This window comes from Podarcis raffonei, chromosome 14 (assembly GCF_027172205.1).
Source record: "Podarcis raffonei isolate rPodRaf1 chromosome 14, rPodRaf1.pri, whole genome shotgun sequence".
Classification (NCBI taxonomy): Eukaryota; Metazoa; Chordata; class Lepidosauria; order Squamata; family Lacertidae; genus Podarcis; species Podarcis raffonei.
In genome coordinates, this window is record NC_070615.1 from 13,243,107 (window position 1) to 13,268,893 (window position 25,787).

The 25,787-nt window shown below is 43.8% G+C and overlaps 1 protein-coding gene across 3 annotated transcripts in view; it reads left to right on the forward strand.

The window, feature by feature from the left end:
- The first annotated feature begins 1,280 nt into the window (after positions 1-1,280).
- The window catches only part of SLC12A1 (solute carrier family 12 member 1), an 80,148-nt gene continuing 55,641 nt past the window's right edge, over positions 1,281-25,787 (forward strand). The window contains exons 1-8 of one of the 3 annotated variants that reach the window (XM_053364583.1): positions 1,281-1,814; positions 3,802-3,933; positions 5,363-5,438; positions 16,908-17,003; positions 17,699-17,794; positions 21,821-21,960; positions 22,399-22,509; positions 24,902-25,013. In XM_053364583.1, the coding sequence (XP_053220558.1) occupies positions 1,404-1,814; positions 3,802-3,933; positions 5,363-5,438; positions 16,908-17,003; positions 17,699-17,794; positions 21,821-21,960; positions 22,399-22,509; positions 24,902-25,013 (1,174 nt within the window). In that variant the 5' untranslated portion in view covers positions 1,281-1,403. The remainder of the gene's footprint in view (positions 1,815-3,801; positions 3,934-5,362; positions 5,439-16,907; positions 17,004-17,698; positions 17,795-21,820; positions 21,961-22,398; positions 22,510-24,901; positions 25,014-25,787) is intronic. The other 2 variants (XM_053364585.1, XM_053364584.1) reach the window with 2 other exon arrangements.

Here is a 25,787-nt window from a genome sequence, read left to right on the forward strand (position 1 = left end):
AGCCCGGTGCAAAGCAGGTTTGGATCATGACCCACAACAGTAGCAAGAAATAGTTATTTGTCTACTACCCTGCTTTAGAAACTCAAGGCTGTGTGTGCAAGGGTTTCAAGACAGTTTCCAATATCCAGGCACTGAAGAGAGCCTGAACTGCTTAGCTTTGGCAAAACAGCCATATCAAGTAATTGGGGTGGAATGAATTACATTAGGGGAGGTCGCTTTGCAAAAATGTATATATTCGATTATGTTGCATACAAAAAATGTATATATTTGCTCTGAAATGCCAATGAAATCTGAAGACTTAAAAAAAACAACTGATGTAGACATGTGGATAACTGAGTTTAAGATTAGAAAAATGAGGAACTGAGAGAAGCCATAATTGAGAGATTCACCCATCCCCACTGCTGGGTGAAGGGCATCTTAGGAGAGGATGTCTGACTTAGGACACTCTCTGTGACCACCAAAAACAAGCCGAATGTGTGGCTGTGATCTGGGCTGGGCTGTGTACATCTATAACCCGAAGGCTCCTTAAAGGGGAGAAATAGAGGACCAAATGGCCTCGGCCCAATATACCTGAAGGAGCGTCTCCACCCCCATTCTTCTGCCCCGGACACTGAGGTCCAGCGCCAAGGGCCTTCTGGCGGTTCCCTCATTGCGAGAAGAGAAGTTACAGGGAACCAGGCACAGGGCCTTCTCGGTAGTGGCACCCGCCCTGTGGAACGCCCTCCCATCAGATGTCAAAGTGATAAACAACTACCTGACATTCAGAAGACATCTTAAGGCAGCCCTGTTCAGGGAAGTTTTTAATGTGTGACATTTTAGTGTATTTTTGGTCTCTGTGGAAGCCGCCCAGAGTGGCTGGGGAAACCCAGCCAGATGGGCGGGGTATAAATAATAAATTATTATTACTATTATTATTATTATTATTATTATTATTATTATTATTATTGTATTATTACCTTCCTTAATGAATTTTGCATCACAGTTCTCCAGTCAAGTAATAATGTTCCAGGCATAATGTTCTCTGGAACCTTCAGCATGAATTTCCCTGCTGCTTTGAATCCTATTGGATCTTACGCTTTCCCTGATTTCTTATTCTGTCTTGCAAACCATTCTCACAGCTGTCTGTTGAAAGGTAGTGCATAAATTTGATATTTTAAAAATAAAAATAAAAATAAATGGTAAGACACCAGGCTTGATGGCTGGAAATAAATCAGCTAATTTAAAATATTGCTTGTTTTTTCTTTGTTGGGTGACAGAGTTGCACAACATCACTAAGTAAGAGTGTTGGCGGAAGCAATTACTGAATGAGAAACACCGGGATCATCTGCACCCCACAGCAGTCTGGGAATCTGACCACAAAGAAGCAGTAAGATCTGTGACTGAAATATCCGTTGCCCATAAATATGTCTATGAATAATTCTCAAAATGTATTTTTGGACCCAAGTCCAAACAGATTTCAGGTCAATGTCATTAATGAAAGCCATGACAATACAGTACAATCTCAAGGCGATCCCGACTCACAACGCTACGAAGAGACTTCTTTTGCAGATGATGTCAATAATAGACTCCGAGTCAGCTACAGGCCTGAAAACAGAGAATTATATGACAATTTCTTTCAAAACGGGGATGCCTCTAAAACAGATGGGAATTTTCACCCTTATGATACCCACAGCAACACGTATTACCTGAAAACATTTGGTCATAACACAATGGATGCCGTGCCTAAGATTGGTTACTACCGAAACACTGGCAGCGTCAGTGGGGTCAAAATTAACAGGCCAAGTCTGATGGACATCCACGAACAGCTGGCAAAGGTATGTCAAAGAAAGAAAAGACAGATAATCTCTTTTGTTCTTTTGAAGAGTTATTGGTAACATAACCCGTATAGCCTCAACTGAGAGGGCATTAAGAATGACCATACTTGTAGCTCAATCCAATTCATATTTACTCAGATGGAAGTCTATACAGTGGTGCCCCGCAAGACAAATGCCTCGCAAGACGAAAAACCCGCTAGACGAAAGGGTTTTCCGTTTTTCGATGCGCTTCGCAAGACGAATTTCCCTATGGGCTTGCTTCGCAAGACGAAAACGTCTTGCGATTTTTTTCGCTCCCCCCCCTTTTTCTAAGCTGCTAATCCGCTAATAGCCTTTTAGCCGCTAAGCCGCTAAGCCTTTAATAGCCGCTAAGCCACTAATAGCGCTAATCCGCTAAGCCGCTAATAGGGTTGCTTCGCAAGACGAAAAAACCGCTAGACGAAGAGACTCGCGGAACGGATTATTTTCGTCTTGCGAGGCACCACTGTATTTAATGGCAGGGCAGTGATCTCGATATTGTGGAATACAATTCCCATCATTCCTGACCATTGACCACCCTGGTTGGGACCAATGGGAGTTGTAGTCCACATCTGAATGGCACTATATTGGGTATCCCTGCTCAGTGGGGCCCACTGCCAGGTATGCATGCATAAAATTGAAATCTTGTATGCTTAGCTGTGAGCTGGATTAATTAAATTCAGTGGGACCTAAATCCCCAACTTTCTTTCTATGTATGTAAATAAGCACCCATGCTTTTATGTAATAAAGCAAGGCTTTAAAAAAAAGAAGCAGCTTGCAATCAGCTTAACACAAAGATCTAGTTCTCAGTAATGTAGTAACTGTTCAGGTGGAGCTTCACATAATATACAGATGATAAGCATGTCAGGGGGAAAGCTGTAGAGCTCTGGATTTCAGGAACTGCTTCATGGATAATTCCACAGTGGGAAGGGTCCTAAGGTTAAAAAATATGAAGCCCACTGATGTAAAACAATAGATCCTGTTTATCAGTTAGCATAGGGTTGATCCAAAATTCATATTCATATATATATATATATATATATATATATATATATATATATATATAGGCAGTTTATTTAATGTAACATATCCCATGCAGCACTAAGTTAAAGTCACTCGGCCATATTCTTATTTCAGTTTCAGTAGCAAAATGCTTTGCGCCAATGAACACATAAGCAGGTTGCCGGTGACTTTATTGTAAAATAAATAAAGCATTCTGATGCACAATGAGTTTCCATTGGCACAACTGTTGCAGTGGATTCCTCTGTTGCACAACATTGAAATTCACCTGTCCGTTAGCTCAAGAGCCCTTGGACTAGCAGACAGAGCACACTGCATACAGCCCCATATGCTTTCAAGCTGTTCCTGAACTGTTTGAGAATTCTCATCCTTTCCTGTAGAATATGCCGTGAAACACGGACACACACTCAAAATTTGCCACCAAAAATAGCATGGAGAATTTTTCGAGGCCATGGATATATGAATATATCTCTAGAAAATTCACACCATCCAAGATTCTGTCTCTTTCAAGTCCCTAATGAAATGAGAAAATGATATGTAGAGAAAAAGTCTTGGCATGCCTTGGCAGAACGATGTTGTATTCCATGCGAGGGGGAAAGCTGGAGATTTGCTTGTTTTCTCCTATTTTGCACGATTTGTTATACTAGTTTTGGTAATTACAGAAGGGAGCTATCCAGGTCCTGAAGCGCAACCTCCAGCCACTGAATATCTCATTTGCTTTGGTGTCTTATTTGCAGCTGCCTTTGTCCATATCTTCACATAAATGCCAGACCCTTGTTTTCTTTTAAAAGGGGGAAAACAGAGATTTTCAGATTGCTGTATCCCTGCTCACACATTCTGCATATTTCCTGTCTTCCTGTGGAACCACAGGCTAGACACGCTCCCGTTTCTTTCATCTGAAAGACAATCATACTAAATACCTTTTAAAATAATTTTTGTCGTTGTTTAGAACATTGCGGTGACTTCTGGTTCAGTTGACAAATTCGCCAAAGCAGATGGCAATACAGAAGAAGCTGAATCCAATAAGGAAGAAGAAACCAAAGGAGGCTTTGTGAAATTTGGATGGGTGAAAGGGGTCCTGGTAAGCAAAATATATATCCTAGAATCATAGAATTGGAGAGTTGGAAGAGACCCCAAGGGTCATCTAGCCCAACCTCCTGAGATGCAGGAATCTCGACTCAAGCATCTATGACAGATGGCCATCCAACCTCTGCTTAAAAGCCTCCAAGGAAGGAGATGCCACCACCTTCTGAGGAAGTCCATTCCACTGTTGAACAGCCCTTGCTGTCAGAAAGTTCTTCCTGGTTTTTAGTCAGAATCTCCTTTCTGGTGACGTGAAGTCACCAGAAGTCCTACCCTCTGGGACAGGAGAAAACAAGCTTGATCCAGCTTCCACATCACAGCCCTTTAGAAATTTGAAGGAGGCTATCATAGCTCCCCCCCAGTCTCCTCTTTTCCAGGCTAAACATACACAACTCCCTCAACTGTTCCATGCAAGGCTTGGTTTCCAGACCCTTAATCATCTTGGTTGCCCTTCTCTGCACATGCAATTGCTTGTGCTGGAGTTTACTTGCTCCAGTTAGTATATCAGGGTTTGTGTTTTTTGCTTTGTATTTCCCCCTCCCTCTCTCTCTATGGGCAGCTTCAATTAGCACTCATATATGTCCTTTTTTTTGGAAGGGATGCAGGTGGTGCTGTGGGTTAAACCACAGAGCGTAGCACTTGCTGATCAGAAGGTCGGTGGTTTGAAACCCCGCAACGGAGTGAGCTCCCCTTGCTCAGTCCCTGCTCCTGCCAACTTAGCAGTTGGAAAGCACGTCAAAGTGCAAGTAGATAAATAGGTACCGCTCTGGCGGGAAGGTAAACGGCGTTTCCGTGCGCTGCTCTGGGTCACCAGAAGCGGCTTAGTCATGCTGGCCACATGAGCTGTACGCCGGCTCCCTCGGCCAATAAAGCGAGATGAGTGCTGCAACCCCAGAGTCGGCCATGACTGGACCTAGTGGTCAGGGGTCCCTTTACCTTTATGTCTTTTAAAAATTTCATTTAAAGCACTGCTCTGACAGTTGTCTCCACATGTTCTATTATGAACAGTGTAACTGTTTGCACTGCCCCACTATCCAACCCACCCAGACTCTTTCCTTGAGTGGCAGGAAATGCATGAAGGATTCTCTGTGCATTCAACTAAATGTGGAAAGATTTCCCCTGATCAAGATGTGAAGATCTCAGGCTACAGCTAGTAGGGTTGGGGGGAAATGAGGGTGGGCCTAACTTGCATGACACCATTTGCGGCAAACGCCTTAACACAACATGAAGGGCCACTGGTCATTGCTGTTGTTTGTTGTGTTATGACCACTTTTACATTTGACTGTTTTGTCTCATAGCCTTGTTAAACATTTTCACTGATCTGATCATAGTCTTCAAAACCATAGGCTATTTTGATACATGGAAAACTGATGCCTCTTGCATTCTGCAATTACATGGTGATGCAATTGTCTTTGTTTATAATTTAGGTGAGATGCATGCTTAATATCTGGGGCGTGATGCTCTTCATCCGACTCTCCTGGATTGTAGGTCAAGCTGGAATTGGTACGTATTTTTAAAAGTATATTTTTCCACTATATGAAGGAGAAACAGGAGAAATTTTCAACAAAGATGATTAGCCTTTAAACTAAAGTGTGAATGGGTATATGGTACATATTTCTTTAACATCTTTTTTTTTAAAAAAACTATTTTGTGTAAATTGCTGTCTTTAAACAGAACAGACATGTGAATACTTTCAAAATTATGATTCAGGTAGGTAGCCATGTTGGTCTGACGCAGTCGAAATATATATAAAAATAAAAAAATTGTCCAGTAGCACCTTAGAGACCAACTAAGTTTGTTCTTGGTATCTATCTATCTATATATATATATATACACACATACATACATATATATATACAATACCAAGAACAAACTTATATATTTAATACCAAGAACAAACTTAGTTGGTATCTTATATGTTAAATATATAAGTTTGTTCTTGGTATTGTATATATACCAATATATATTATATATCTATATACCAAGAACAAACTTCAACTAAGTTTGTTCTTGGTATATATATATATATATATAATATATATTGGTATATATACAATACCAAGAACAAACTTATATAGGTGCTACTGGACAATAGTTTTTATATACATATTTCGACTGCATCAGACCAACACAGTTACCTACCTGAATCTAGAACCATGGAAGGCACCACATTGAGCCTCATGAAATGGAAGTTCAAAATTATGCTTTGTCTCAAACTAAATCCTATTTTGACATTACTGGGCCCAAGTTTGTTGTGCCCTTTAACTTTGATGGGCCTACTCTGAGAAAGGCTAGCATTGAATACAACTCTATTAAATCAATCAGGACTAATAACCTAATGTGCCAGCTATCAGATTATGGAGCAGGATTTACTTATCATACCTTCATCTAGCTTTTCAGACAAAAACCTTGTCTATTCCAAAAGCAGCTTCTTGTGTCAATCTAATATTCAGTACTGTGTTGATGGCAAGCACTGTATATAAATGAGAAGTACGTACCTTACATTTTGGCACTGCATCTTTAAAGCCATACATTTTGAATTATTTGACTATTTTTAGGAGCTTTTTAAGAGTCTGGTTATCACAAACAGCAAACGGAGGCCATCCACCCATTTCTGGACTGTACATGTCCCATTCCAAATTGCAGGTGGGAAAATCACATGGCCGAATACTTCGGCCTGAAAAGCAAATAAATCACAGCTTATAGAAAACTACCGCATCAGCGAGAGGGAAAGGCGAGAACCATTCTTCTTACATCAAGTTTTCCCTGTGTTGGATTGTTTCCTCACCTTTTGTGGGGCAGCAATCCATCATGGACACGGGTGGCGCTGTGGGTAAAAGCCTCAGCGCCTAAGGCTTGCCGATCGAAAGGTCGGCGGTTCGAATCCCCGTGGCGGGGTGCGCTCCCGTTGCTCGGTCCCAGCGCCTGCCAACCTAGCAGTTCGAAAGCACCCCCGGGTGCAAGTAGATAAATAGGGACTGCTTTCTAGCGTGAAGGTAAACGGCGTTTCCGTGTGCGGCTCTGGCTCGCCAGAGCAGCGATGTCACGCTGGCCACGTGACCCGGAAGTGTCTTCGGACAGCGCTGGCCCCCGGCCTCTTGAGTGAGATGGGCGCACAACCCCAGAGTCTGGCAAGACTGGCCCGTACGGGCAGGGGTACCTTTACCTTTACCTTTAATCCATCATATACTGTAAAACCCACACCTTTTGAAGTCTGAAGCAATGCAGTCTAGAGACAGGATTACTCCTATTCGTGGGAAAGGGGGCTCAGTACACCCTGTACCTTTCTTCTTCTTTGGTGATCACTCGTAGCCGAGTAAGATCGTCTTCCATGAACATGGTTTTAACAGTGAGTCCGTAAGTGGCTGTGGAGGACAATTCTGGATCCACACATCCTTCCACAGTGGGGACATTGGTTTCCGGGCGGAAGTTGATCACGGTGAGGGTTTGCCAAGCGTGCCTTCTTCTTAGCACGTTTCTCCGTTGCATCCTGAGTTCGAGTGTCTTCAAAGCCCATGACACCTTTGGTAAAGGCTGTTCTCCAACTGGAGCGCTCACAGGCCAGTGTTTCCCAGTTGTCTGTGTTTATATGACGTTTTTAAAGATTTGCCTTGAGAGAGTCTGTAAAGATCTTTTGTTGACCACCAGCATTGCGCTTTCCATTTTTAAGTTCGGAATACAGTGGACGCTTGGGTTGCGGATGTGATCCGTGTGGGATGCACGTTCGCAACCCACAGCGTCCGCAACCCGCAGTGGCACGTCTGCGCACACACGGGTTGCAATTCGGCACTTCTGCGCATGTGCAAAGCATGATTTAGCGCTTCTGCACATGCGCGACCACCAAAACCCAGAAGTAACCAGCTCTGGTACTTCCAGGTTTCGGCGGTCCGTAACCCAAAAAAACGCAACCTGAAGCGTCTGTAACCCGAGGTATGACTGTAAAGTAGTTGCTTTGGAGGACGATAATCAAAGCACAAATTTCCCCTCAGAGGTTTACCCCTTAAGGAGCTACAATGCCCATTACCTTTAACAAACTGCAGTGCTCAGTGTTCTTGGGGAAGGCAGTGTGATTTAAATGTGCTGTAAAAGTAGAAGATATATTCAGCCTGGGTCTATAGCAGTGAGGTTCCTAAGAGACTCCCCCAGAAGCCTAGTTGCTCCAGGAAGAGGTCAATATGGAAAGAGTAGCCTAATAACACAAAGTTTCAGATCCACTGGTCTACACTGTCATTCCATATGTGTACCCAAAGGAAAAACAACATATACAATTATAATGAAGAGCATGGAGTGTTTGGTACCCACCCTGTATTAACCAGGTAGGTGTATAAAACTAAGGCATCTGAAGGCAGCCCTGTTCAGGGAAGTTTACATGTTTGATTTATTTTCATATTGTGATTTAATTTGTTGGAAGTCGCCCAGAGTGGCTGGGGGAACCCAGTCGGATGGATGGCATATAAATAACACCATCACCAACAACAACAAACTGATCTGCTCTAAGCAGCTTAAACAAGTGTAACATATAGTCGACAATGTATGCATTCAATGTATGTTTTGATTTTCCTTTAATCGGGCAGAAGCACTTACATACATACATACATACATACATACATACATACATATATAATTTTATTTCTACGCCACCTTTCCACAGTTCAAACTATGCTCAAGGTGGCCTACAACATGAAAAAAATACATAACCACAACATAAACAATAAATAAAACATAAAAAATATGAAACCAAACTATTTCTTTATTATATTTATATTCTTTTCTTTTTCCTTTTTCTTTCTTGCGCTTTTTCTTCTCTCTTTTCCTTTTGATAAGATACTTAGATTACTGTTTTAGTTTAGAGGGGGGACAGATAATTTGATAAGAAGCTCTGAATTCTTCTTTATATTCTAATAAAAATTTATTTTAAAAAATACACAAGAAATAAAACATTTAAAAAAATATGTAACCAAACTGAACAATTTCCACATAAATCACAGCACAATCTAAAATAAAGCTACAAAAACCAACTGCAATAGCAGCAACAACAACCCCTCCAGCAGCAACTCCCCACCCCAAAAAAACCCAATGCTCTGGCGGTACATATATGGCTGTACATTATTACTGATGCAGCCCCTATAGGGAGGGGGCAGGTCTCCTTTGGCCTGAGAGCTGCATTCACCCTTGGTCAGTCCTCTGGGGGCCGCATACTGGGAATGGGTGTCGCCAACTCAGACTTCACTTGTAGAGAAAGGCATTTACTAGGGCATTTAGACTCCCCTTTCAAAGCACCGGAGCGGGGTGGGTTTAGAAGCTTACCTTCCCATTGCAAGGTGCTTCTGATGAACGGTAAAGGTAAAGGGACCCCTGACCATTAGGTCCAGTCGTGACCGACTCTGGGGTTGTAGCGCTCATCTCACTTTACTGGCCAAGGGAGCCGGTGTACAGCTTCCTGGTCATGTGGCCAGCATGACTAAGCTGCTTCTGGCGAACCAGAGCAGTGCACGGAAATGCCGTTTACTTTCCCTCCGGAGCGGTACCTATTTATCTACTTGCACTTTGATGTGCTTTCAAACTGCTAGGTTGGCAGGAGCAGGGACCGACCAACGGGAGCTCACCCTGTTGCGGGTATTCGAACTGCTGACCTTCTGATCGGCAAGTCCTAGGCTCTGTGGTTTAACCCACAGTGCCACCCGCATCCCTTTTGATGAATGAATACCTTCTGATGAATACCAAGCTGCTATTTGCTCTAGGAGGCAAGCTGCCATTAGCATCAAATGCTCCGGTCCATCTCTCCCTGAAACCAAAGCACATTTTGCACTGCAGTTGTAGAAGGAATGTTGGGTCATTTTAAATGGAGCTCCAACAACAGCAGCGCTAACACAAGAATCAGGATACTATCGATTGAAAGAACGCCGTTTCTTTTTTTGCAGACGGTAGGAAAGGTAAATGCAATGTCTTTTTATATGGCCCATTTCTGCAAGAGAATTTGCAAAACATTGCTTTTAAAAGGCATATCAGTAAAACACATGTTAACTAGACAGTGTGTTTTTAATGGACTGAACCGAAATCTGAGAATCAGAATCAGTATGTATGACGTGTGTGAGACTATCTGCTCATTGTTGTGCAATCTATCGCAGAAAAAAAAATTATGAGGAGCTGATGCAGGTTGTTTCCTGTCAACAACAGCTGCCTTCATGTTTAGCGGGGAAATAACATCACTGTTGGGGGAACAGCACCATCCTACAGACTTGCAAAATAACAGGAATAATCAGTGCTTTTTTTCTAAAAAAATGTTTAGGGGTAATCTCATTTTGATCCAAGAAAATCACCATTTTATAGTTCAAATTGGGGGAAATAAATACAGTAAATGGACAAAAGTACAAAGATTCACAAAATGTTTAGGGGTATGCATACACCTGTGTCCCCCCAGAAAAAAAGCACTGAGAATATTAAACCCAGCCACCTCAAAATCACTGAAAGTAAACTTCAAACAGTATCTAATTGACACACAAGCTTCCTGATAAAATGAAGATGATGTCAGATAGACTTTTGCAGCCTGAGTCTTGTTGATGATGTACTCACTGTATTTTACTCCTAAGGAGCTGGAACCCCTACAGTGAAATCTGTTTTCTTTAGAAAACACGCAGTTCAGTTGCGCTCAGACGGCAAGTACTCCTGGTGAAAATGAACCATTTTTTTTCATTTTTTTAGTAAAAAAGGCAAAAGCTGTGTGGATGTGAACAAGCCAGTTGGAGCAAAGACATTTATAAGTTGTCTACCTACAGGGAGCAGAAAGTATACCTAAGTACAGTCGTGCCTTGGTTTTGAATGGAATCCATTCCGGAAGTCCATTCGACTTCTGAAAACGTTCGAAAACTAAGCCGTGGAAGCCTCATTGGACGATTGGGTTCCAAAAGAACATTCGCAAACCAGAACACTCACTTCTGGATTTGCGGCGTTCAGGAGCCAAAACATTTGAGTTGCAAGGCATTCGCAAACCTAGGTACGACTGTACCAGAAGGATTTGGATGAATGCTAGATTCTGAGATGATTGGGTGACAGCAGTGACGGGGAAGGCTTCTCCACACATAACTGAGTTGTTGTTGTTTCTGAACATGAACACCAGCTGCACTGGGATTATGGCTAAGGATTGTACCTAGTGGTGGCTGGTGGTGTTGGGACTAGTAGGGTGCAAGACAGGAGTACCAACAGTTGGTGGAGCAGAGCCACTGAAAGACGGAGCCAGAGCCAACAAATAATTTTGCCCCCATCCTCTCACCCCACCCCCCATTGAGATCACTGAAGGCAATTCTAAGGGGGAAGAATTCTCTGAATCATAGCTCTGTGAAGGGAACAGAGTTCTCCTAAGAACTCTCAGCACCCTTAACAAACTACAGTTCCCAGGATCCTTTGTGGGAAGCCATGACTGTTCAGATGATACCGCTCTAGATGTATAGTGCAGATGGGGCTTTCGCTCCAAAGGCATTTTGTTGGAATAAGGATTTCTGGATGTGTATTTGAGCTATATGGAAAAAAAAACTTCTGCAATTAGGCTTTGAAACCTTAAGATTTAATCCTGTGCATTCTTTGTTGCTGTTTAGTCATGTCTGACTCTTTGTGACCCCATGGACCAGAGCACACCAGGCACTCCTGTCTTCCACTGCCTCCCACAGTTTGGTCAAACTCATGCTGGTAGCTTCAAGAACACTGTCCAACCATCTCGTCCTCTGTCGTCCCCTTCTCCTTGTACCCTCCATCTTTCCCAACATCAGAGTATTTTCCAGGGAGTCTTCGTCTCATGAGGTGGCCAAAGTATTGGAGCCTCCGCTTCCGGATCTGTCCTTCCAGTGAACACTCAGGGCTGATTTCCTTAAGAATGAATAGGTTTGATCTTCTTGCAGTCCATGGGACTCTCAAGAGTCTCCTCCAGCACCATAATTCAAAAGCATCAAGTCTTCAGTGATCAATCTTCTTTATGGTCCAGCTCTTACTTCTATACATAATTGGTATATACATCTTGTTAATAAATGAATGATTGAATGAATGAGGAGGAAGAGGTGCCTAGGGGTTTGTTTCACTATGGAAAGGGTCGCCAACCTTTTTGAACTAGTGCCCTCAAGCTCCTTGTGCCCTCAATCTTCAGAGTCTCTTCCAGGGAGTCTTCTCTTCTCGTGAGGTGGCTAATGTATTGGAGCCACAGCTTCAGGATCTGTCCTTCCAGTGAGCACTCAGGGCTGATTTCATGCTTACCTGGGAGTAAGTCCCACTGAACTCAGTGGAACTTGTTTCTAAGCAGGCATGTACAGGATCACACAGCGAAAGAACTTTTGCTATTTAGAGGAGAATGGCTTGGCAGGAAACTTGCTGGAATAAATGAAGGGGAGACGGGAAGTTTTCTCCATCTCCACAGCATTACATGTTTGCACCTGGCACTGTGCCTGACAAAAGGGTGCTTGCCGGTTTTATGATGCATACCAAATGAGGCCTTGCAGCTGGAAGCACATATAAGTATATGCCTTGCCATGAAAACTCCACATCTTAACATTGCCAAGACTTTGCTCAGGGGTTTCATGCAAAATTAGTTCCTTTTTTAAGGGTAGTTTAGTAACTTATTGCCATTATCAAGAAGCATTACTTTGTTCCGAGGTATGAAAATAGCCACGGGCAAGAGCCATTCATTTTAATGTTATTTAATGCCCTTACAGCTGGGGTTTTTAATCTAAACTTTAATCAGAGCTTGGCGTTACTTTGTAACAAGAGCTACCACAATGGCTCTGCTTCCGCCACCCCAAATTTAATTCCGAAAGTATAATTTGCTAGTATTCAGAATTTGGGTGATATGCTCCCCAATCTTGTCCCTGTGCTGCCTCATCACCAAATGTGGCTATCTTGCTGCAGATGCTCCCAGACACCTATGTGTGGTTATAGCATTTGAATATTTTGTACACATCTAAATCCACTGTGTACATAAGCCCAAATCACGTGGTCTGTTCCCAAATTGTCGGTTGATTGTTGTTGATGTAATTTGGTTTTGCATGCATTGCATTGTGTGCGCCTCTTCAAACATAAGGGATGCGGGTGGCGCTGTGGGTAAAAGCCTCAGTGCCTAGGGCTTGCCGATCGAAAGGTCGGTGGTTCGAATCCCCGCGGCGGGGTGCGCTCCCGTTGTTCGGTCCCAGCGCCTGCCAACCTAGCAGTTCGAAAGCACCCCCAGGTGCAAGTAGATAAATAGGGACCGCTTACTAGCGGGAAGGTAAACGGCGTTTCCGTGTGCGGCTCTGGCTCGCCAGAGCAGCGATGTCACGCTGGCCACGGACAGTGTCTCCGGACAGCGCTGGCCCCCGGCCTCTTGAGTGAGATGGGCGCACAACCCTAGAGTCTGTCAAGACTGGCCCGTACGGGCAGGGGTACCTTTACCTTTACCTTTACTTCAAACATAATGTCTAGGTATGGATGTCTAGGAATGATGGGGGCAGGTTCCTGGAGGGATGTGCTCGGTGGGAGAGACGCACAATCTTGCTCCCTCCTGCGCATAGGGAGATAACGAATAGTATGATCCAGATGTGGCTCATTTATTAACACTGCATTGCTTTGATTGGGACTTTAAAATGGTTTGTCCCATTCTGAAGCAGGCTACTGCACCGTGGAGAAATTACTGCTACCAGCGCCACAAAATTACTGTATTTTTCCGTGTATAAAACAAGGTTTTTCACTTTAAAAAAATAGTAAAAAAATGGGGGTCGTCTTGTACACGGAACATGGGCATCTGGGGGGGATTTTTTAAATATTTAAGCCATGGGTAGGCAAACTAAGGCCTGGGGCCGGATGCTGCCCAATCGCCTTCTAAATCTGGCCCACGAATGGTCTGGGAATCAGCGTGTTTTTACATGAGTAGAATGTGTCCTTTTATTTAAAATGCATCTCTGGGTTATTTGTGGGGCATAGGAATTGGTTCATTCCCCCCCCGCAAAATATAGTCTGGACCCCCACAAGGTCTGAGGAAGTGTGGACCAGCCCATGGCTGAAAAAGTTTGCTGATCCCTGAAACATAAGTCCAGGATTTTGGCTTGGGCAGGCTGAGGCGGTTCCTCCTGCTGCCTTCCCCCCCATAGCTGTCAACTTACAGATTTGAAAATAAGGGACCAGCAGCCTTGAAAATCAGGGACCAGCAGCCAAAATAAGGGACCTGCAGCCTCACCTGTTCCAGGCACTCCAGTCTTCCTGTCCTCCTGCAGTCTGGTCAAACTCATGCTGGTAGCTTCGAGAACACTGTCCAACCAACTTTGTAACCAGAGGTTCAACTGAATAGAATCTGAATCACATGCACCACGAGGCCTATGAGCCTCAACTTAAGATGGCTCCCCAGCCTGGCTTTGCACTGCAAAGTTTGCAGCAGCACGTGCAACAAAATGGCGTCCAGTGTTCAAAAACCCCTCAGCTTGCATTAACTAGCCACACACAAGGCATGCAAGCTCCACCCCCCAGTCGTTCTTAGACTTCTTATTGGGTGAGCAACACAGACAAGCAACACAGTTGGAGCCTCCCTCCTCTCTGGCCGGCAGGGAGGGAGGGAGGGAGAGGAGCTGCTTCCTTTGAAATTTAAGGGACATCATTTAAGGGACATTTAAGGGACAGCCATCAATAAGGGACAGCAGCAGGACATGGCGCTGGAATAAGGGACTGTCCCTTCAAATAAGGGACACTTGACAGCTATGTTCCCCCCTTTCTCCTCCCCCTCCGCACTGCATGCCAGCGACTGGCTTGCCTCCTGAAGCCAACTCAACCACAGGAGCTGCCTCAGCAACCTCTCCTTGCCCTTCTTTCCTTTTTTTCCTCTTCCCCTTGCTCGATGGCATGGCCCAGAGCAAAATGGGCATTCCGTTCTCCTGGCGCTTCCTCGACATCCTCCCTGGGAGCCTCCTTCTCCGCCGCCACCGCCACAGCTGCCGCCGAGGGGGAGTGTGTGGTGTCCACTGCTTCTGCACTTTGATTCTGCACCATGGTGCACTACATGCTCCTCATGCAACCGCCCCCCCAAAAGATAAACAACTTGCCGCCGCCACCGCAGATCATCCAGCTTTTCACTTCTATTTTAGGGTTTTGTTTTCTTAATTTTGGGTTCAAAAAAAATAGGGGTCATCTTATACATGGGGGTGTCTTGCACATGGAAAAGTACAGTGGTACCTCGGGTTAAGAACTTAATTCGTTCCGGAGGTCCGTTCTTAACCTGAAACTGTTCTTAACCTGAAGCACCATTTTAGCTAATGGGGCCTCCTGCTGCCGCCACGCCGCCGGAGCACGATTTCTGTTCTCATCCTGAAGCAAAGTTCTTAACCTGACGTACTATTTCTGGGTTAGCGGAGTCTGTAACCTGAAGCGTCTGTAACCCGAGGTACCACTTTACGGTATTAGTTATTAAAATATGATCAACAGATACCACATGTTGCTGAGTAAGATGAAGGCAAGAGAAGTCTGCAAGCAGCTTGCAATCAATATGTTGACAGAGGAGGAGACAACAGATGGAGCAGGCAGATAAGTGAAGCAAAGCTGTTGCTATAATGGAACTAGCCAGGTTTTTTGCCCCGGGCGAAGCCTCCAGAGTGGCACCATTGAGGCTCCCTGCCTGTGTGTGTGTGTGTGTGTGTGTGTGTGTGTGTATGCAAATGCGAGTCGGGGGTTCCAAACTGGGTCTTTGACCTGGATGAAATAAAGCCTAGTTTTGTTAGCTGCAAGGGATGAATGTGAACAAACGCAGGTACTCAGGCTTGTAGCCAACTAAATCAAGGCACACATAGAGTAACTTATATGAGCACAACATAACTTCCTCTCCATCTTCTCCTCCAGTGCACCCCAAAGTTTGCTCTGGTGGTTTCTCCAACCCCCCAGAACAGAGCTGGGGGTGGTGTAGGAGGCGCATGAGGGGAGAGAGAAGTTCCAATGCATTCATGTAGATTTTTCCATGTGCCCAATTAGTTGGATACAGACCCCATGCTTTGTCTCCTACTGCTGCTCCCGTTGATTACAATATGGTTATTTAACCAAAATTTGCCAAGTGCTATACAGAACATTAAGAGGATCTGATTCCTAAAATAACAACAACAACAATTTGTTTATACCCTGAGGACATTTAGGGCTTTAAAGGTCAGCATTAACACTTTGAATTGTGCTCGGAAACATACTGGGAGCCAATGAAGGTTAATAATAGTAATAATAATAATAATAATAATAATAATAATAATAATAATTTATTTATACCAGCCACTCTGGGTGGCTTCCAACAGAATTTTAAAAACACAATAAAACATCAGGCATTAAAAACTTCCCTAAACAGATCTGCCTTCAGATGCCTTCTAAAAGTCAGATAGTTGTTTATTTCCTTGATATCTGATGGGAGGGCGTTCCACAGGGTGGGCACCACCACCGAGAAGGCCCTCTGCCTGGTTCCCTGTAGCTTCACTTCTTGCAGTGAGGGAACTGCCAGAAGGCCCTCAGAGCTGGACCTCAGTGTCTGGGCAGAATGATGGGGGTGGAGATGCTCCTTCAGGTATACCGGGCTAAGGCAGTTTAGTGCTTTAAAGGTCAGCACCAACACTTTGAATTGTGCTCGGAAACATACTGGGAGCCAATGTAGGTCTTTCAGGACCAGTGTCATATGGTCTCAGCGGCCACTCCCAGTCACCAGTCTAGCTGCTGCATTCTGGATTAGTTATAGTTTCTGGGTCACCTTCAAAGGTAGTCCCACGTAGAGCGCATTGCCGTAGTCCAAGCATGAGATAACTAGAACATGCACTACTCTGGCTTATATAGTCTTACGTACATAACTAAAATGAGGAAGAGAGAGGAAACAGGTATTCATATAGCTATAATGATGAAGTGGTTTTACCAGTGAAAGACAAAGTCTGATTTCTCTACTACTTTAAATAACAATTGTAGCGAGTTATGAGCCATAAGTTACATTTTTCATCTTTTCATTGCTGACAGGTCTCGGAGTTATTATTATCCTCCTTGCCACAATGGTCACCTCTATTACTGGCTTATCAACTTCTGCAATAGCAACTAATGGTTTTGTCCGTGGAGGTAAAAAATAAGAATCTTTAGGATGTTTCTCCCCAGCCCTCTTACTCTTGGTGTTCAGAAATAGTTCCCCATGTATTGTCTTACTATTAGACAAGTCAAAGGGTTCCTCAACCTAAAATACCAGCACAGTGGACAGTAGACTCAAAGGAATCAGAAGGTGAGTAGTATAATCAGCAGTACTGAGACGCTATAATTTACTGATTCTTAATCTTTTTCCTGAATCAAAAAGTTCAGTTCACAAAGGTCAGATGATCCTGTCCGAGACCGATGGAGAAACAGAATCATCTTATTTTCCTGGAGATGCTTTCGTTCTTTTTGTCTTTCATTTTTTAAAGAAAATGTATTCAGAACATTGCAGGTTTTCTTCAGTGGACATGGCGATCCAGATTGCTTAAAGATGGAAAACTTCGTGGAAATCACTGGATTCATTAACTTGTTTCTTACTCCCTTAACTTACAAAGTCTCTTGAGAACATGGATTAGTTCTGGCACGCTCCACCAATGCCCAGGGTCTTACTCTTTATCTTGATGACATGAATTCCAGGTATTTAACAGAGCCAGTCAGACCTCTTCCCTCTCCACGAATGATGGTGGCTTCTTACTAGAAAACGGTGGTTTCTTTTATATATATATATATATAAAATTAGCATGAATTATATGACCAAGGGTCAAACATCTTTTCTGGGATTTTTTCAGGTCTTGGAGTCGTAGTTATTTGCCTGAGTGTGGTAGTTACAACTTTAACAGGTATCTCCATGTCTGCCATATGTACAAATGGAGTGGTGAGAGGAGGTGAGTCAATTTTGTGTTTCAAATGAAGAATATAGGTATCTCTGGAAAAGTGATAACTGTGCTGGCCCATCCAAGTCAAATAAATTGAAGTAAAATGACTAAGTATCAAGGACTCAACTGAAGCATGGGAGACAGCTTGGATGAGAAGAGGCAGGGTCATTAACTGATGTTAATTGGTTAGCCTAGCCTAGAGAAAAAGACCAATATTTAGGATATTTAGGAGAGCCAAATTAGACGAGAGGGTAATTTCACCATATTTATTGAAACTAGCAGTCAAAATGTTTGCCTTATAGAAAGGCAGGTTGATATTAGGACAACATTCCCAACTCCGTAGCTGTTCAGAAGCAGAGAAAGTTATTCGAAGGAGGTGCATGTACCTCATGTACTTAAAGTAGCTATTTATTCATCAGGTGCCTTTCCACAAAGTACCTGCTCATGAGGAGTCCTATGAATCGGACTGGCACTAGGAGATAATCCTGGTTTGCATGCTGCAAACCAAGGGTTTATCTTATTGGGTCTCCTGACTCTTTCTGAATCCATTATTTGGTGATTCTACAAAGCAGATGGGACGCGGGTGGCGCTGTGGGTAAAAGCCTCAGCGCCTAGGGCTTGCCGATCGAAAGGTCGGCGGTTCGAATCCCCGCGGCGGGATGCGCTCCCGTTGCTCAATCCCAGCGCCTGCCAACCTAGCAGTTTGAAAGCACCCCCGGGTGCAAGTAGATAAATAGGGACCGCTTACTAGCGGGAAGGTAAACGGCGTTTCCGTGTGCTGCGCTGGCTCGCCAGATGCAGCTTGTCACGCTGGCCACGTGACCTGGAAGTGTCTGCGGACAGCGCTGGCCCCCGGCCTATAGAGTGAGATGGGCGCACAACCCTAGAGTCTGTCAAGACTGGCCCATACGGGCAGGGGTACCTTTACCTTTTTTACAAAGCAGATGCAGAAAATCCCTATGAAGAATATTTACATATGGAAATCCCAGGTGTGCCATTTCAGAGAAGATGGATGGGGATGTTATTCTCCACATTCCCCATGTTTCAGACCACATGTGATTATTCCTGAGGAGCAACCACATTTCTGGCCAAATCATTGGCTTTAATAATAGTAATCTGACAAGAGCTCTTCCCTAGAAGTTTCCTCACTGGTGAACACTATGAGTGACTACAATAAAAAATAGATAGGAACATAAGAAGAGCCTGCTGTATCAGGCTGAAAACACATCTGGTCCAGCATGATGATCTCACAGTGGTCAACCAAATGCCTACGGGAAACTGGCAAGCACGACCTGGGTGCCAAAGCACCCTGCCCACATGTGATTCCCAGAAGCTGGTATCCCAGAAGCATGGCTGCCTCTGACAGTGGAGGTAGAACATAGCCATTGCAGCGAGTAGCTACTGATAGTCATTGATAACTTCAGGAATTTGTCTAATCTTCTTTTAAAGCTACCCAGGTTGGTGGCCATCACTGCCTCCGGTGGGAGTGCATTCTGAATAGATTGAACTATGTACTAGGTATGCCTGCGAAAGGCCAAAATCCTTTTACCAAGTATGATTGCAATTACATAAAAAGAGGGGAGTGCATAGCAATGATCCTTGTAATATGCAGCCTCAAGTGGGACGCGGGTGGCGCTGTGGTCTAAACCACTGAGCCTCTTGGGCTTGCCGATCAGAAGGTTGGCAGTTCGAATCCCCGCGACGGGGTGAGCTCCCGTTGCTCTGTCCCAGCTCCTGCCAACCTAGCAGTTCAAAAGCACGCCAGTGCAAGTAGATAAAGAGGTACCATTGCGGAGGGAAGGTAAACGGCATATCTGTGCGCTCTGGCTTCCATATCACAGTGTCCTGTTGCACCAGAAGCAGTTTAGTCCTGCTGGCCACATGACCCATAAAGCTGTCAGTGGATAAACGCCGGCTACCTCGGCCTGAAAGCAAGATGAGCGCCACAACCCCATAGTCGCCTTTCACTGGACTTAACCGTCCAGGGGTCCTTTACATTTTACCTATGCAGCCTCAGGACTGGCTAGGCTGGATGCAAATATTAGAAACTGGTTCTTGTACTATTGCCTAATCATCAGAGTAGTGCATGCAGCTTTTCAGGCTCCAGATCCATATTTCTCCACGTCTTCCGGTCTTGGATTTTGGTATGGCCACCCACAATACCAGGTGAGAAGTTGTCTTCAGTTTTAGCATTTGTTTTTGCACATTTGCAAGAAGCATGGTGGTTTAAATCTGTTGTCTGCAGAAAGTTAGTTCTCACGGGATATTTTGATTGGATTGCAATGTGGTTGGGGAAGCCTTTGATACAGTACAGGTTTATTCACCTTATTATTACACTTTTACCTGTCCAAGGAATTCCAGGGAGCACACTCGTGATTAGCTGCGCAACACTTCACCCTCACATCAACACTGAGGGACAGGCTAGGTCAGGGGTAGCCAACATGGTGCCCTCCAGGTTTTCATGACCACAACTTCCATCACGCTCAGCCAACATGGTCAATGGTCAGAAGGATGGGAGTTGTAGTCCAAAATATCCAGAGGGCAAAATATCTTCCTAGGCTGGGCTATGAGATAGTAACTGTCCTACAGCCACTAAGTGAGCTTCATGGCTGAGTGAGGCTTTAGACTTTGATTTCTGCAGTCCTGGTCCCCCCAACTCAATCCTAAATACAGTGGTACCTCAGGTTAAGTACTTAATTCGTTCTGGAGGTCCGTTCTTAACCTGAAACTGTTCTTAACCTGAAGCACCACTTTAGCTAATGGGGCCTCCTGCTGCCGCCGCACCGCCGGAGCACGATTTCTGTTCTCATCCTGAAGCAAAGTTCTTAACCTGAAGCACTATTTCTGGGTTAGTGGAGTCTGTAACCTGAAGCGTATGTAACCCGAGGTACCACTGTACATTCATTTGGGGAAAAAACCTTAAGACTTCAAAGGCCCTGAACTAGGCAGAGGGCCTTCTCGGTAGTGGCGCCCACCCTGTGGAACGCCCTCCCATCAGATGTCAAGGAAATAAACAACTATCTGACTTTTAGAAGACATCTGAAGGCAACCCTGTTTAGGGAAGTTTTTAATGTCTGGTGCTGTATTGCTTTATTATTATTATTATTATTATTATTATCATTAATTCTGTTGGGAGCCGCCCAGAGTGGCTGGGGAAACCCAGCCAGATGGGCAGGGTATACCGGTAAATTATCATCATCATCGTCATTATTCTTATTATTCTTATTATTACATCAGGACTTTAGCTGTTGCCTAAATAGAAATATATATTGTTGTTTGGTTCTGTTTTTTAATAAATTTTATTGGATTTTATATTTTAAAAAAATCAATATTATTATCAAAGGTCTTTTTTGTCCAGACTAAAACACTAATCTATGTAAAATAAAAAACATAGATCCAGAGGCAAAGGAAGAAAAAAGGTGAAAAGAGAGAGAGAAAGAGAGAGTGATAGAAGATGGATTAAAAGAGAGAGAAATAAAGTTAAGAAATATATCGTTCCTTAGTTTCAGAACAATATATTGTTTGACAGACTGAGAAAGCAGCAAGTTTATATAACCCACAAGGTTACAATCTGGATAAGTTGGTTTAGGGCAGGGGAATTAAAGACCCTTCAGTTCTTGTTAGACTACCACTCCCATCATGCTTGACCATGGGATAGCTTGCTTGGGGCTGCTGGGAACTGAAGTTCAAAAACACCTGGAGTCCAAAAACAGCTTCCCCATCCCTGGGTGTCACATGTAGAACTAGCCCAACAGCTTGAGTTGCATTAGTATGGGGCAGCAATACTCTTAGGAAGGGGGCAACAAAGCAGCTTGTAACCCGAGAGATACTCCCAGGATCCTTTGCAACATCATAGCTGATGATGCCCAAGGTTGAAATCTCCAATCGCATACAGTGGAGAGTGTGCAATACAGGAGTTGTACCCTCTGCAACTGGACAGGAGATCCTTTGTATATGTGGCGCTAACTGGGGAGCCCCAAATTTCTTGGGCAGCTTTGTTAATGTCCTCAAAGAAACTCTTTTCTGTGTTGACAGGTGGCGCTTACTACCTCATCTCCAGAAGTTTAGGACCTGAGTTTGGGGGCTCCATTGGTCTAATCTTTGCCTTTGCCAATGCCGTGGCAGTAGCCATGTACGTCGTTGGATTTGCAGAAACCGTCGTGGAGCTGCTCAAGGTACGTGCTCGCAAGACTTTACATGCGGTTATGCAAGGGAACCTTGGCTAACAACTTTTTTTAAAAAATAAATAACGATCATAGGTCTAATAAATGTGTTAAGCGGCAACCGTATTCGTGAATTAGAACTCCCTAAATGTGTCATAAATTCTAATTTATAAGCTTTTCCTCCACTACTACCAGGTCAAAGAAATGTTTCTTACAGGGCTGTTAAGAGTTCCGAAATTACTAAAGGGAATTAGGGTTCTAATTAGCAAGCCAATAACCTTGACGACAGAGGCTCAACCGTCATAAGAAATGTGAAACTCAGGGCTCATTACCCATGGAATGTACAGAATCCCTCTTTAGTCATTTCCTTCTGCTTTATGTTGCTGCCAGAAACTATCTTGCAAGAACTATATCCTTAATCATTTCTTTCTCACTCTTTCCTCCCCCCAGAACAGCAACGCAATCATGGTTGATACAACCAACGACATCCGAATAATTGGTGCTATAACGGTAGTCATTCTTTTGGCCATTTCTGTGGCCGGTATGGAATGGGAAGCCAAGGTAAAACATTCTCAATATTAAAGCTGTTTAGAGAAGGCGAATGCTCAGATTTTGTGGAAGCCAAGGTGGTTTTGCTGCAGAGTCTTGTGTCGACGGCCCATTTTTACTAAGGTATAGGTACAAAACGCACAAATACCCCATCCAATATCAAAGATATGTGCACACACACACACACATGCACACATACACACAGTGGTACCTCGGTTCTCGAACGTTATCCATTCTGGAAGACTGTTTGACTTTTGAAACGTTCAAAAACCAAGGCGCAAAGGGCTCTCTGCAAATTCAGTTGAGAAAATTGAAAAATATGCTCAGTGGAAGCCGTTCAACTTCCAAGGCACGCTCAAAAACGGAAACATTGACTTCCGGGTTTTCGGCATTCGGGTTCCGAAATGTTTGTCAATGGAGACGTTCAAGAACCGAAGTACCACTGTAGCGCATGCACACACACGCACACACACAAGCAAACCTCCACCCAATGAAAAGGAATGTGGTAGAAAAATGCACAAAGGGACAACAGGAAAGGTTGCAGCATTGGGACTTTTCGGTTTAGAGAAAAGGAGAGGAAGACGTAACATGATAGAATTTTATAGAGAAGGGGATAGGACAGGCATAGGCAAACTCCAGCCCTCCAGATGTTTGGGACTACAATTCCCACCATCCCTGACCACTGGTGCTGTTAGCTAGGGATGATGGGAATTGTAGTCCCAAACATCTGGAGGGCCTGAGTGTGCCTATGCCTGGGATGTTTTCCTCCCTTTCTCATAATGCTAGAACTCCTGTCAATCCAATGAAGCCGAGCATCAAAAGATTCAGGATAGATAAAGGAAAACACTTCTCCGTGTTAAACTGTGGAACTCGCTGCCACTGGAAGCAATGATGGCAACCAACTTGAATGGCTTTAAAATTAGATTAGTGAAGGCTATTTGCCATGATGGCTATGTTCTAGATCCACTGCCTTTGAATACCAGTTGCTATAAACAGCAATTTTAGTGCTGTTTGTTTCAATGCATTGAAACATCTAATTAGACTAGCTAGACCACATGGCAGGGATCTGTGGTTGGAGTTGTTTATTTGATTGGGATAAACTTAGGTGCTGTCCCTTTCCCATGATGGGGCAAGGAGCGGCTTTGAGAGGGTGATTGGGGAAAGGCTCCAGGCTCCTCTCCCACACCACGGCCTCATTCCAGATCACAATCACACACCGCACAGCTGCCACTTGCTACGAGGAGTAGAGATGAGATATCAAATCCAGACCCTCCAATATTGTCAAGAATGTGGCCCCCCAGAGCACAGGGGGTGAGTTAAAGATTGAACTAAGTGAACGAGGGACTGACTCTGCAGATGAGAACTGGCTGACAGAATCGAGAAAGGGCAGTTCGACCCCCCTTTCCGGAGAAGGCTCTATTAGCTGTCAAGGAGAGGGAGAGTTGGAAGGCGGCCAGAGAGTTGCTAGGCAATCAGCAGATAAGCAGAGGTCTGAGTCTGTGTCGAGTGAAAGTGGGGAGGAGGGGGAGCCTTTCGGTCCCCATTCTAGGCATCTGGATAAAATCAGAAGGCAACTAAAGGGCAAGAAGGGAAAGGTGGGATTCTGGCATCCTTCCTTCTGTGGGAGGGGTGAAACTTCAGACTGACCAACAAATGTAAATGTGAGCAGGCGAGAAGCCAGGCTCTGGATGTGTCTTTTTGTAAATAAACATACATAAAATTGCCAGAGTCATTACTTCTTATCAGGACTTGCTTTCCTGCCAGAAATCATTACACCTATTTTTCAGGGATGTCCCTCATTTAGAGAAGCCATCCTGGTTTCTGATTTGATCCCCAAATGTCCCACTTTTCCTTAGGATGTTCCTATTTTCACTAGAGAAATGTTGGCAGGAATGGTAGGATGTCCCTATTTTCTTTGGATGAATGTTGGAGGGTATGGAATTATTTGACTTCCAAGCCACCTGAGGGCAATCCTGTATAGGAAAGCTTTTTATAATGTTAAATTGTGTTTTTATATATGTTGGAAGCTGCCCAGAGTGACGGGGGCAACCCAGCAAGATGTGTGGGGTATAAATAGTAAAATTATCATTATGGAATGGGACGTCCCTATTTTCATTGGAGAAATGTTGGAGGGTATGCAAATCACAGATTCCCACTTCCTATTACTTAGAGACTCTTTGTGCCACGCTGCTGAAAATATTCCTCATCCTTAGTACCTACTGAAATTAATGAGACTTTAAAAAATGTGACTAACTCTCTTTTTAGTGTTTCGGCTCCCAGTTTTTTTAAGCTGTACAAATATCACGCCACTTTGCAACTGCATCAAGTTCTGAAGTAGCTTGTGAAAAGCAAATGTTGAAAGCAAGTCCTCTACCAAAAATAATCTCTTAACTTGGCTTTACAGGCCCAAGTTATTCTTCTATTTATCCTTCTTGCTGCTATTGCAAATTTCTTCATTGGAACCGTCATTCCAAGCAACAATGAGAAGAAGGCTAGAGGTTTTTTCAATTATCAAGGCAAGTGTTTCTTTTTTTGCAGATAAGCAGAGCTCCTGCAGCAAACAGTATTGAGTACTGACATACAACTATGAGTGACTATATTAGCATCTTACATAAAGTACCGTATTTTTTGCTCTATAAGACTCACTTTTTCCCTCCTAAATAGTAAGGGGAAATGTGTGTGCATCTTATCGACCGAATGCAGGCTGTGCAGCTATCACAGAAGCCAGAACAGCGATCCCTCTTGCTGTTCTGGCTTCTGAGATTCAGAATAATTTTTTTCTTGTTTTCCTCCTCCAAAAACTAGGTGCGTCTTGTGGCGTGGTTCATCTTATAGAGCGAAAAATACAGTAACTGAGTGAGGTGTATTCTGTATACTGGGTAAAGGTAAAGTCACCTTTGACTGGACTTAACTGTCCAGGGGTCTTTTACCTTTACCTATATACTGGGCATAAGCTTGCACCCAAGTAACTGACTTGAAAACCATAACCAGCTGTGCTTTTGCATCTTATTTACCTTCCTCTGTGTTCATCGATGACAACCTGGTGCCTATTGCATTGCATCTAGGCCTCTATATTGTTCATTGCACAAGCCACCACCAGCAAATTTATCCATGTATTTTATTTCATAAAATATATACACCACTTGATTGTAAAAAAAATCTTCAGTGCAGTTTACAAAGAGAATAAAGCAATTAAATTTTCCATGACAATAATAGCCTCGACGTAACACTTAGAAAAAGTCATATTTTATAGATGCAGACTAAATGGGGAGTTTCCATTACGTGATGAC